General features: G+C 41.1%; 1 protein-coding gene across 3 annotated transcripts in view; it reads left to right on the forward strand.

The window, feature by feature from the left end:
* SEMA6C (semaphorin 6C) overlaps nucleotides 1-13064 on the forward strand; it is a 190100-nt gene that overhangs the window by 107431 nt on the left and 69605 nt on the right. For all 3 annotated transcript variants that reach the window (XM_082275662.1, XM_082275664.1, XM_082275663.1), the window contains exons 8-9: nucleotides 5301-5423; nucleotides 8489-8577. In XM_082275662.1, coding sequence (XP_082131788.1) covers nucleotides 5301-5423; nucleotides 8489-8577 — 212 coding nt within the window. The remainder of the gene's footprint in view (nucleotides 1-5300; nucleotides 5424-8488; nucleotides 8578-13064) is intronic.

Below are 13064 nucleotides of genomic sequence, written 5' to 3' on the forward strand. Positions count from 1 at the left end.
TTATTACCCGCAGTTGTTTCAAGTCACTTTCATTTTCTTGATTTATTATTTACAAATTGCTAAAATGATTTATTCAAGTATGCAAATGTCCTAATCTGTTAATGAGGCGTTATTGCATTCCATTAAGAGCTAATATTTTCTTTTCGCGTTTGCTTTCGGAGTGCACGTGACCCATTTGCGGAGGCGTTGGATCACCGAAAGGGGAATTGGAACTATCTCTATGGAGATCACCAATCCAGATTCCTTCCTACAATGAAAGTGTGGGGCTTATTTTGAATTAAATTTAATAAATATATATATATATATATATATATAATAAATTATATAATTTGTTATATATATATATATATATATATTTATACAGTATATTATATATATATATATATATATATATATATATATATATATATATATATACATATATGTTATAAATATATATATATATATACATATATATACATATATATGTATATATATATATATATATATATATATATATATGTCTTCAGCTGTGAGGAAGGACTACAAGCATTGAACTTATTCTCTCTAAGCTCTCTAAGAGAAGAGACGCTTGAGAGGGGATATATGTATATATAATAAATTATATAATTAATTTTATATATATATTAAATAAATAAATACATATATATATATATATATATATATATATATATATATATATATATATATATATATAAATTATAAATATATATAAAATTATAAATATATATAGAGAAAAAGGAACTCCATGATACAAAACAAGTTTGCTCAGGGAGATAAAGGTTTAGTGGACTTTAAAGGCACATATTAAGTAGGCAAAAGACTACCATAAGTATAAAAAACATATATTCTTTTATTTAACCAAAGTTTTTTTTAAAAAATAGAACAAAAGTTCAAGAAGCAAAACTATACAATGACATACATATTATTTGAAATAAGAACATTCATCATATCTATAGGTCAAAATATTGGATACACAGATATTGTAGTAGTTACACTTTGTGAGTATTAGGATCGTGGTCTGAAGAGGTCGACGCGTTTCGCCTTAGCTTCTTCTGGACCTCAGACGCTAATATACAATTTTATCTCTCTCAAAATGCAGAAAAACCGTGTGATCCGTGGTCATCAGTATCAGTATATCATATTGATCATAGAGTAGTAAAAAATAGGCGGGAAGTGAAGAGGGAGAAAAAGGCCCAAAAACTGGTGGAATGGGCCACCTCAAATTCCCACACTGGAATCTATCGAGGATTCAGGTCGGGATCAGAGTAGTGATATGGAGGCTGCTATTGGCTGTATCACATGAAGGTCTTTGTATCCTTCTGTCTAATCTTAGACCATATTGGGACCCAGTCCCCTTATAGCAGTAGATATTGATGTCTTGTAACGTTAGATGGAAAAGGTCCCCCCAGATTTGTAGTGTATCCGATAGTAGAGTATATTCCAGTGTAAAACAATGGTATTATGGATATTGCAGCTGAAATTGCTTGTGAATATAGTTCCCAGGGATAGAAAAGGTATAGTCATCTGGTTCAAAAGGGGGCGACTGCGCCAAGAGCCTCCATCAGCCTGTTCGTATCCCGCCATATATATATATATACATATAATTAATTATATAATTTAATTATATACACATATATCCCCTCTCAAGCATCTCTTCTCTTAGAGAGAATAAGTTCAATGCTTGTAGTCTTTCCTCATAGCTGAAGACATATATATATCTTAATATGTATATATATAAATATATAGGACTTCAGCTATGGGGAAAAGACTACACGCATTTAACTTATTCTCTCTAAGCTCTCTAAGAGAAGAGACACTTGAGAGAGGATATGATATCAATGTACAAATACCGTACTGGTGACCCTAGCATAGGGAACAAACTATTCAGCGAGAGGGAATTTAAAAAGACACATGGCCATTCAATAAATTTAGGAGAGAAGCAGTTCAACCTTAAACTGTGTAAAGGGTTCTTTACTGTCAGAGTGGTAAGGATGTGGAATTCTCTTCCACAAGCAGTGATGTCAGCAAGGAGCGTCATTAGTTTCCATAAACTATTAGATGGGCACCTTAACAAACACAACATACAGGGGTATACAATGTACTATTGACATAAACACTTATACACACACTCATCATAGGTCTGGTGTCTTTTTCCAACCTCACGAACTATGTAACTGTGTAACACACACAAAATATACAAATGATATATCTATATAGATATAGATATAGATATATCGAGAGAGAGAGAGAGAGAGAGAGAGAGATAAAAAAAATATATAATTTAGATAAAAAAATATATAATTTAGATATAATAATATATCATAAATATAAATATATAAAAATAAATAAATTATATATGATATATATTGATCAAACTGTCAGGTGGCATCAAGAAGCTCTTTAGCGGTTCATAAGTGGAGTCAGATCACATAATTTTGGCAAAATTTGCTGTTTTGGGCAGGGAGTCCATGGTCCAAGGCACAATGTGAAGTGGAAGGAAGCATTACTTGATAGAACTGTTATGTGACATTAAGAACCCATTTCCTGGTTCAGTTAGTGAAAGCAGATGATAACATTTTGGCAACATTTTGTCTGAAAATTTGACTGCTTTAGACAGGGAGTCCATGGTTTGAGGCACAGTGGGAAACAGCAGAAAGTAATACTTGATCGAACTCTTGGGTGGCATTGAGAAACTTCTTTAGCGGTTCAATTGGTGGAAGCAGATCATAAAATTTTGGCAAAATTTTGTTTGCAAGTTTAACTGCTTTAGGCGGGGAGTCCATGGTTCGAGGTACAGTGTGAAACAGCAGAAAGTAATACTTGATCAAACTCTTAGGTGGTGTCAGGAACTCCTTTAGTGGTTCAATTAGTGGAAGCAGATTTTTGGCAAAATTTTGTCTGCATGTTTGGCTGCTTTAAGCATGGAGTCCATGCTGGGAAGCACAGTGTGAAGTGACAGGACGCAATGTTTGATCAAACTGTTAGGTGGCATCAAAAATTCCTTTAGTGGTTTAATTGGTGGAAGCAGATCACAAAATGTTGTCAAAATTTTGTTTGCAAGTTTAACTGCTTTAGGCGGGGAGTCCATGGTTCGAGGTACAGTGTGAAACAGCAGAAAGTAATACTTGATCGAACTCTTAGGTGGCATCAGGAACTCCTTTAGTGGTTCAATTAGTGGAAGCAGATCACAAAATTTGGGCAAAATCTTGTCTGCATGTTTGGCTGCTTTGGTCATGGAGTCCATGCTGGGAAGCACAGTGTAAAGTGACAGGACGCAATGTTTGATCAAACTGTTAGGTGGAGTCAAAAATTCCTTTAGTGGTTTAATTGGTGGAAGCAGATCACAAAATTTTGGCAAAATGTTGTTTGCAAGTTTAACTGTTTAGGCAGGAAGTCCATGGTTTGAGGTACAGTATGAAACAGCAGAAAGTAATACTTGATCGAACTCTTAGGTGGCGTCAGGAACTCCTTTAGTGGTTCAATTGGTGGAAGCAGATCACAAAATTTTGGCAAAATTTTGTTTGCAAGTTTAACTACTTTAGGCGGGGAGTCCATGGTTCGAGGCACAGTGTGAAACAGCAGAAAGTAATACTTGATTGAACTCTTGGATGACATCGAGAAACTTCTTCAGCGGTTCAATTGATGGAAGCAGATCACAAAATGTTGGCAAAATTTTGTTTGCAAGTTTAACTGCTTTAGGTGGGGAGTCCATGGTTCAAGGCACAGTGTAAAAGAAGAAAGTAATACTTGATCAAACTCTTGGGTGGTGTCAGGAACTCCTTTAGTGGTTCAGGAACTCCTTTAGTGGTTCAATTGGTGGAAGCAGATCACAAAATTTTGTCTGCATGTTTGGCTGCTTTGGGCATGGAGTCTATGCTGGGAAGCACAGTGTGAAGTGGCAGAACGCTATGTTTGATCGAAGTGTTAGGTGGTGTCAAGAACTCCTTTAGTGGTTTAATTGGTGGAAGCAGATCACAACATTTTGGCAAAATTTTGTCTGCAAGTTTAACTGCTTTAGGCGGGGAGTCCATGGTTCGAGGTACAGTGTGAAACAGCAGAAAGTAATACTTGATCGAACTCTTAGGTGGCGTCAGGAACTCCTTTAGTGGTTCAATTAGTGGAAGCAGATTTTTGGCAAAATTTTGTCTGCAAGTTTGGCTGCTTTGGGCATGGAGTCCATGGTTCAAGGCACAGTATGAAACAGCAGAAAGTAATACTTGATCAAACTCTTGGGTGGCATCGAGAAACTTCTTTAGTGATTCAATTGGTTTCGGAATCAGATCACAAAATTTTGTCAAAATTTTGTTTGCAAGTTTAATTGCTTTAGGCGGGGAGTTCATGGTTCAAGGCGCAGTGTGAAACAGCAGAAAGTAATACTTGATAAAACTCTTGGGTGGTGTCAGGAACTCCTTTAGTGGTTCAGGAACTCCTTTAGTGGTTCAATTGGTGGAAGCAGATCACAAAATTTTGGCAAAATTTTGTCTGCATGTTTGGCTGCTTTAGGCATGGAGTCCGTGCTGGGAGGCACAGTGTGGAGTGGCAGGCCGCAATGTTTGATCAAACTGTTAGGTGGCATCAAGAACTCCTTTAGTAGTTAAATTGGTGGAAGCAGATCACAAAATTTTGACAAATGTTACCCCCAAGTGTGACTGCGCTGGTCGAACGGTAGAAGTGCTAGACGAGAATCCCCTGCCAAATAAGCATGAGAGGGAGGAGAAAGTGTAGATCCTCTGACTGTAGAATACATCTCTAAACATCTATCCATGCAGAATTTTGTTACTAATTTTCCTTCTCTGCAAAAATTTGGCACTCCATCACTTTGATCCTGATATGCCTCCTCTGCAAAGCCTTGGCAAGCCCCATAGATTTCACAGGGGGGGGTCAGTAAACTAATAATCTGCAGATTACTAGCGCATAAAGCGAGCGCGTCTTCCACCGCCGAGTCGAGTAATGATATTCTTTGCCGCGCGGGCTCCGAGGTCGATACTTACAGTTTCAGCAAGGCGATAGGAAGAAAAAAAAAATTGACTTAAGCCCTTGATTAAAGACAAATCAAGTAGACAAGATCCATTATAACGGGACACGGCGGCATACAGCGCAGTAATAATGCTGCGTGCAGCTATCAGAGGTACCGCTCACGTTTCCAGAGACGCTTGCCGGTGCTCCGTGAGACTGCAACTAATTGACTTAGCAATACAACAGCCGGAAGCGCACTACGTCTAGTGTTTAGATTTCATGGCTCGTTGTGCGGTCCCCTCACCCACCCCCTCCCTCTCTTCTCTGTCTTCTTTCTGTAGATGGGAATTTGTATTCAGCCACGGTGGCCGACTTCCAAGCCAGCGACGCCGTCATCTACCGAAGCCTGGGGGAGAAGAGCCCCGTTCTCCGCACCATCAAATACGACTCCAAATGGCTCCGAGGTAAGGTGACTGGGCAACTGGATGGACAAACTTTTTTTTGTGTAAACAGCATTTTTAATTCGAGGCTGGGAACTTTTGTTTTTTTTTTTCCTCCTTTAGTCTAAAGCCCAATTGAACTTTCAGTTTAAAGCAGCTAAATACATTTCAGGCGCATCAAAACACAAAAAGGTGTTCAAAGTTTTGGTTTGTTTTCTTAACCGGTTCCGGACTGCTCACCGCATATATACTGCGGCAGGGCAGCCCTCCTGCAGGAACCAACGTAGGGCTACGTCGGTTGTGCGGCTGCAGCCAGGGGGCGAGCACGCGCCGCCGGCGGTGCGCTCCCGCGCCCACTCGGCAGCGGGGACTCCGAAGAACGGGGCAGGCGGCTCCGATTGCCGCATGACACCTGCGATCGTTCCCCACTGAGAGAGAAGGACAGTCAGCTGTTGTAAACACAGCCGACCGTTCTTCTCCCTGGGATGATCACAGAGCTCCTGTGATCCTTCTATATAGAATCACATATCTCTATGTTCATTTCACAAGCCACACCCCCATACAGTTAGAAACACGCCCCTAGGTACACATTTAACCCCTTGATCACCCACAGTGTTATCCCCTTCCCTGCCAGTGTCATTATTACAGTAACAGTGCATATTTTTTAGCACTGATTACTGTAGTAATGTCACTGGTCCCCCGAAAAGTGTCAAAAATGTCAGTTAGGGGTCCGATATGTCCACCACAATGTCGCAGTCCCGCAAAAAAACGCAGATCGCCGTCATTACTAGTAAAAAAAAAAAAAAAAAAAAAAATGACATAAATCTTTCCCGTAGTTTGTAGACGCGATAACGTTTGCACAAACCAATCAAAATACGCTTTTTTTTTTTACCAAAAATATGTAGCAGAAAACAAATTAGCCTAAAATGTTAAAAAATTTTGATTTTTACATTTTTTTGGGGGAATTTCATATAAAAAAATTTGAAAAATATTGTTATTTTTTCAAAATTGTCGCTCTTTTTTTGTTTATAGCGCAAAAAGTAAAAATCCCACAGGTGATCAAATACCACCAAAAGAAAGTTCTATTTGTGGGGGAAAAAGGGACATAAATTTAATTTGGGTACAGCATCGAACGACTGCGCAATTGTCCATTAAAGTAACGCAGTGACGAATCGCAAAATATGGCCTGGTCAGGAATGGGGTAAAATCTTCCGGTCTTAAAGCGGTTAAAAATACGCTCATTGAGAATTTTTTTGTCAAAGACATGTAGCTAAATACATTTTGGCCTAAATATATGACAAAAATTTAATATATTGGATATTTTTTAACTGTCAAAGTAGAAAAATACAGTATTGTTATTTTTTCAAAATTGTCCCTTTTTTTTATTAATATCGCAAAAAATTAAAATCGCACAGGTGATCAAATACCACCAAAAGGAAGTTCTGTTTGTGGGAAAAAAAGGACGTAAATTTCGTTTGGGTACGGCGTTGCATGACCGCGCAATTGTCAGTAAAATTCGCACAGTGGCGAGTCGCAAAAAGTGGCCTGGACATAAAGCAGGAAAATCCTCCGGTGGTAAAGTGGTTTAGGGGGGAAAATCCTTCCCAGGGGCGTAATTACAGGGGTTGCAGGGGTTGCAATTGCAACCGGGCCCTATGCTCCAGGGGGCCCATGCAGCTCCCCTGTACACCTGAATAGGAGGGGCGGCGGGGGAAGCATGTAGAGAAATCACTGTCCTCCTTTTTCCTTCTGTAGCCACAGGAGGAAAATGGAGGAGATTGGTTCCTCTGTATGCTGCCCCCGCCACTCCTCCTATCCAGTTCACTTCTGTTCTGCTGTCTCTGGGCCCCTGTGTGCTCCCCTGGTCCCCCCCCCCCTACTGTGCTGCTCCCCCTGCCCCACTATGCTCCCTCCCTTCTCCTGCCGGCTGCTGCAGGGGATGTGTCACAATAGAGAACCAGGAATGCGTCGGTAAATATGTAATTTACCAGCTCCTTCCTTTTCTGAATGGACAGAGTCATAGTCAGTGACATTGTAAAAAAATAAAAATAAAATGATAAAAAATAATACAATTAAAATACCAAAAAATAAAAACTACTGACACCAGTGGGTGAACTTCCAGGATCGCAAAGGCCACACTTGCAACAGAGCCCTGGCATTCCACCACCGTGGGGAGTCACCAAGATGGCAGGAAATGGGGCCCACTGCAGAACTTGTGAAAGGGTCCCGCTGCAGGACCATGATAAAGGGCCCCATTACAAGAGTAAAGGGCCCCGGGATCAGTGGGAAGAGCCCCAGGCTTGAAGGGAAGGGCCCCGGCCAGGGGTCCGGGGGGCCCTTTATGGTTTCTTGCACTAGGGCCCTGAAGGTTCTAGTTACGCCTCTGATCCTTCCGGTCCAGAAGTGGATATATTTTACATATATATATATATATATATATATATATATATATGTATATGCGTATATAGAGAACACATTTACTAGACCCACATATATTTACTCAACCTAAAAAAGCTCAATGGTTAAAGTGGAACTCCTATTTTGTTTAGGTAAGAGAAGGATGGGGTTGTTTCATTTCTGTGTTTTAATCCTCTACAATGTCCCCACAGAGGGCATTTTCCCTTCCATTTTGGTCAACGGGACAGCAAACGTCTCCAAAGGGAACACAGACATAAAAAAAAATTGCTTAAATAGAGCAGATTGGATTGGGTTCTTGTTGATCATTAATGTGTCCTAGTTGGGGGAGATTATCTCTCACTTCCTGTCCTGGGGACAGAACTTCTTATCCTTCCTAATCCTTATGTTCTTTAAAAAAATAACAACTTTTTTTTTTTTTTAAATCTTTAATGTTTTTGTTGTTTTCGTAAATTGAAACTGCTGTGCATGTGGTTGTCAAAGTTTACGTTTTACAGAGAGAATTAAAATTTTTACTACCTCTCTTTAAATATAGAAGCTTCAGCATATTTCACTGTGGTATCTGAAAGCTCCCATGTGTATTAGAAAATACAGAATAATGAAGCACTTTCTCTGCCATTAAGGAAATGTTTTCATTCAGGTTTGGTAGTTATTTGTGTTTTTTTCCATTTCAGAACCCCATTTTATCCATGCGGTGGAGTATGGAAACTACGTGTATTTCTTCTTTCGGGAGATCTCCATGGAATACACCACAGTGGGCAAGGTAAAGTTCCATATAATGGCTACAAGTGGTCTCTGTATTGTATACTATTCTTCAACTGTCTCTGTATTGTATAATAGCCACCAGTGGTCTCCACATTGTATAATAGTCACCCGTGGTCTCCACATTGTATAATAGCCACCAGTGGTCTCCACATTGTATAATAGCCACCAGTGGTCTCCACATTGTATAATAGCCACCAATGGTCTCCACATTGTATAACAGCCACCAGTGGTCTCCACATTGTATAATAGCCACCAGTGGTCTCCACATTGTATAATAGCCATAAATGGTCTCCACATTCTATAATAGCCATCAGTGGTCTCCACATTGTACAGTAGCCACCAGTGGTCTCCACATTGTATAATAGCCACCAGTGGTCTCCACATTGTACAGTAGCCACCAGTGGTCTCCACATTGTATAATAGCCATGAGTGATCTCCTCATTGTATAATAGCCACCAGTGGTCTCCACATTGTATAATAGCCACCAGTGGTCTCCAGATTGTACAGTAGCCACCAGTGGTCTCCACATTGTATAATAGCCATAAATGGTCTCCACATTGTATAATAGCCATCAGTGGTCTCCACATTGTATAATAGCCATCAGTGGTCTCCACATTGTATAATAGTCACCCGTGGTCTCCACATTGTATAATAGCCACCAGTGGTCTCCACATTGTATAATAGCCATCAGTGGTCTCCACATTGTATAATAGCCATCAGTGGTCTCCACATTGTATAATAGCCACCAATGGTCTCCACATTGTATAACAGCCACCAGTGGTCTCCACATTGTATAATAGCCGCCAATGGTCTCCACATTGTATAATAGCCACCAGTGGTCTCCACATTGTATAATAGCCACCAGTGGTCTCCACATTGTACAGTAGCCACCAGTGGTCTCCACATTGTATAATAGCCATGAGTGATCTCCTCGTATAATAGCCACCAGTGGTCTCCACATTGTATAATAGCCACCAGTGGTCTCCACATTGTACAGTAGCCACCAGTGGTCTCCACATTGTATAATAGCCATAAATGGTCTCCACATTCTATAATAGCCATCAGTGGTCTCCACATTGTACAGTAGCCACCAGTGGTCTCCACATTGTATAATAGCCACCAGTGGTCTCCACATTGTACAGTAGCCATCAGTGGTCTCCACATTGTATAATAGCCATGAGTGATCTCCTCATTGTGTAATAGCCACCAGTGGTCTCCACATTGTATAATAGCCACCAGTGGTCTCCACATTGTATAATAGCCACCAGTGGTCTCCACATTGTACAGTAGCCACCAGTGGTCTCCACATTGTATAATAGCCATAAATGGTCTCCACATTGTATAATAGCCATCAGTGGTCTCCACATTGTACAGTAGCCACCAGTGGTCTCCACATTGTATAATAGCCATAAGTGATCTCCTCATTGTATAATAGCCACCAGTGGTCTCCACATTGTATAATAGCCATAAGTGATCTCCTCATTGTATAATAGCCACCAGTGGTCTCCACATTGTACAGTAGCCACCAGTGGTCTCCACATTGTATAATAGCCATAAATGGTCTCCACATTGTATAATAGCCATCAGTGGTCTCCACATTGTACAGTAGCCACCAGTGGTCTCCACATTGTATAATAGCCATAAGTGATCTCCTCATTTTATAATAGCCACCAGTGGTCTCCACATTGTATAATAGCCACCAGTGGTCTCCACATTGTATAATAGCCACCAGTGGTCTCCACATTGTACAGTAGCCACCAGTGGTCTCCACATTGTATAATAGCCATAAATGGTCTCCACATTGTATAATAGCCACCAGTGGTCTCCACATTGTATAATAGCCACCAGTGGTCTCCACATTGTATAATAGCCATAAGTGATCTCCTCATTGTATAATAGCCACCAGTGGTCTCCACATTGTATAATAGCCACCAGTGGTCTCCACATTGTATAATAGCCATAAGTGGTCTCCACACTGTATAGTAGCTATTGGTAGTCTCCAGTGGTTTGGTAGTCTCCTGTATTGCATACTCTCCACCATTGTATAGTAGCCATCAGTTATCCCTGCATTATATAATAGGTACCAGTGGTCTCTTCTTTGTATAATAGCCACCAGTAGCTACTGGCAGTCTCCTGTGGTCTGGTAGTCTTCTGTATTGCATACTATCCACCATTGTATAGTAGCCATCAGTTATCCCTGCATTATATAATAGGTACCAGTGAGCTCTGCTTTGTATAATAGCCACCAGTAGCTACTGGTAGTCTCCTGTGGTCTGGTAGTCTCCCGTATTGCATACTCTCCATCATTGTATAGTAGCCACCAGTTATCTCTGCATTAACAAATAGGTACCAGTGGCCTCTGCTTTGGATAATAGCCACCAGTAGCTACTGGTAGTCTCCTGTGGTCTGGTGGTCTCCTGTATTGCATACTCTCCACCATTGTATAGTAGCCACCAGTTATCCCTGCATTATATAATAGGTACCAGTGGGCTCTACTTTGTATAAAAGCCAACAGTGGTCTCTACACTGTATAGTTGCCACTGGTGGTCCCTTATTATATATAGGCAATTGGTGTTCTCTGTATTGCATAGTAGTCACCAGTGGTCTCTACACTGTTTCATAGACATCAGTGGTTTCTGCATTGTATACCAGCCACTAGCAGTCTCTGCCTTGTATAGTAGCCACCAGTCGTCTCCTCCTTGTGTAATAGCCACTTGGGTTCTCTGTTTTGTATAGTAGCCAGCTGTGGTCTCTGCATGGTATACTATTGACTAGTGGTCTTTTCATTGTACAATGGCCACCGGTGATCTCTGCATTGTATTACAGCCACCACTAGTCTCTGCATTCTGTATAGTGTACTAGTTACCAGTGGTCTCTGCATTGCATATTATCCACTAGTGTTCTCTGCATTGCATAATAGTCGCTTGTGGTCTATGCTTGATATAGTAGCCACCAGTGGCCTCTACATTGCATAGCAGCCTCTAATGGATTCTGCAGTGTATAGTAGCCAGCTACATTGTATAATAGCCTCTGGTGGTTTATGCATTGTATAGCAGTCAATGATGCTCTCTGCATTTCTTAATAGTCACCAGTGGTCTCTGCATTTCATAGTAGGCACCAGTGGTTTCATTATTGTACAATAGCAATCAATAGTCTCAGCATTGTATATTAGCCATCATCTATCTTTGCATTGTATGGTAGCCACTTGTGGTCTCTGCATTGTATAGTTGCCACTAGTTGTCCCTGCATTCTACAGTAGCCACTAGTGGTCCTTGCATTGTACTGTATAGTTGCCATCAGTGGTCCCTGCAATGTATAGTAGCTGCCAGTGGTCTCTACACTGTATAATAAGCACCATGTTGTCTCTGCATTGCATAGTAGCCACCAGTGGTCTCTGCTTTGCATAGTAGCCACCAGTGGTCTCTGAATTGCATAGCAGTCACCAATAGCATCTGCACTGTATAATAGCCACCAGTGGTCTCTGCGTTGTACAATAGCAATCATTGGTCTCAACATTTTATAGTTGCCACCAGATATCTCTGCATTGTATGGTAGCCACTTGTGGTCATTGCATTGTATAGTAGCCACCAGTTGTTACAGCATTGTGCAGTAGCCGCTAGTGGTGCCTGCATTGTATAGTAGCCACCTGTGGTCCCTGCAATGTCTAGTAACCACCAGTGGTCTCTACACTGTATAATAGCCGGCAGTGGTCTCTGCATTGTATGGTAGACACCAGTGGTCTCTGCATCGTATGGTAGCCATCAGTGGGCTCTGTATTGTACTGTAGCCAAGAGGTATCTCTGCATTGTATGGTGGCCACTTGGGGTCTCTCTGTTGTTTAGCAGCCATAAGTGGTCTCTGCATTGTATGGTATCCACCAGTGGTTCTTGCATAGTATGGTAGCCACCAGTAGTCTCTGCATTGGATAGCCACCAGTAGTCTCTGCATTGTATGGTAGCCACTTGTGGTCTTTGCATTGGATAGTAGCCACCAGGTATCTCTGCATTGTATGGTAGCCACTTGTGGTCTCTGTATTGAATAGTAGCCACCAGTAGTCTCTGCATTGTATGGTAGCCACCAGTGGTCTCTGCATTGGATAATAGCCACCAGTAGTCTCTGCATTGTACAGTAGCCAGCAGGTATCTCTGCATTGTATAGCAGCCACCAGTGGTCTCTACATTGTATGGTAGCCACTTGTGGTCTCTGCATTGTATAGCAGCCACCAGTGGTCTCCACATTGAATGGTAGCCACTTGTGGTCTCTGCATTGTATAGCAGCCACCAGTGGTTTCTGCATTGTATGGTAGCCACCAGTAGTCTCTGCATTGGATAGCCACCAGTAGTCTCTGCATTGTATGGTAGCCACTTGTGGTCTTTGCATTGGATAGTAGCCACCAGGTATCTCTGCATTGTATGGTAGCCACTTGTGGTCTCTGTATTGAATAGTAGCCACCAGTAGTCTCTGCATTGTATGGTAGTCACCAGT

Source organism: Pelophylax lessonae (genome assembly GCF_965119305.1).
Source record: "Pelophylax lessonae genome assembly, chromosome: 13".
Taxonomy (NCBI): Eukaryota; Metazoa; Chordata; class Amphibia; order Anura; family Ranidae; genus Pelophylax; species Pelophylax lessonae.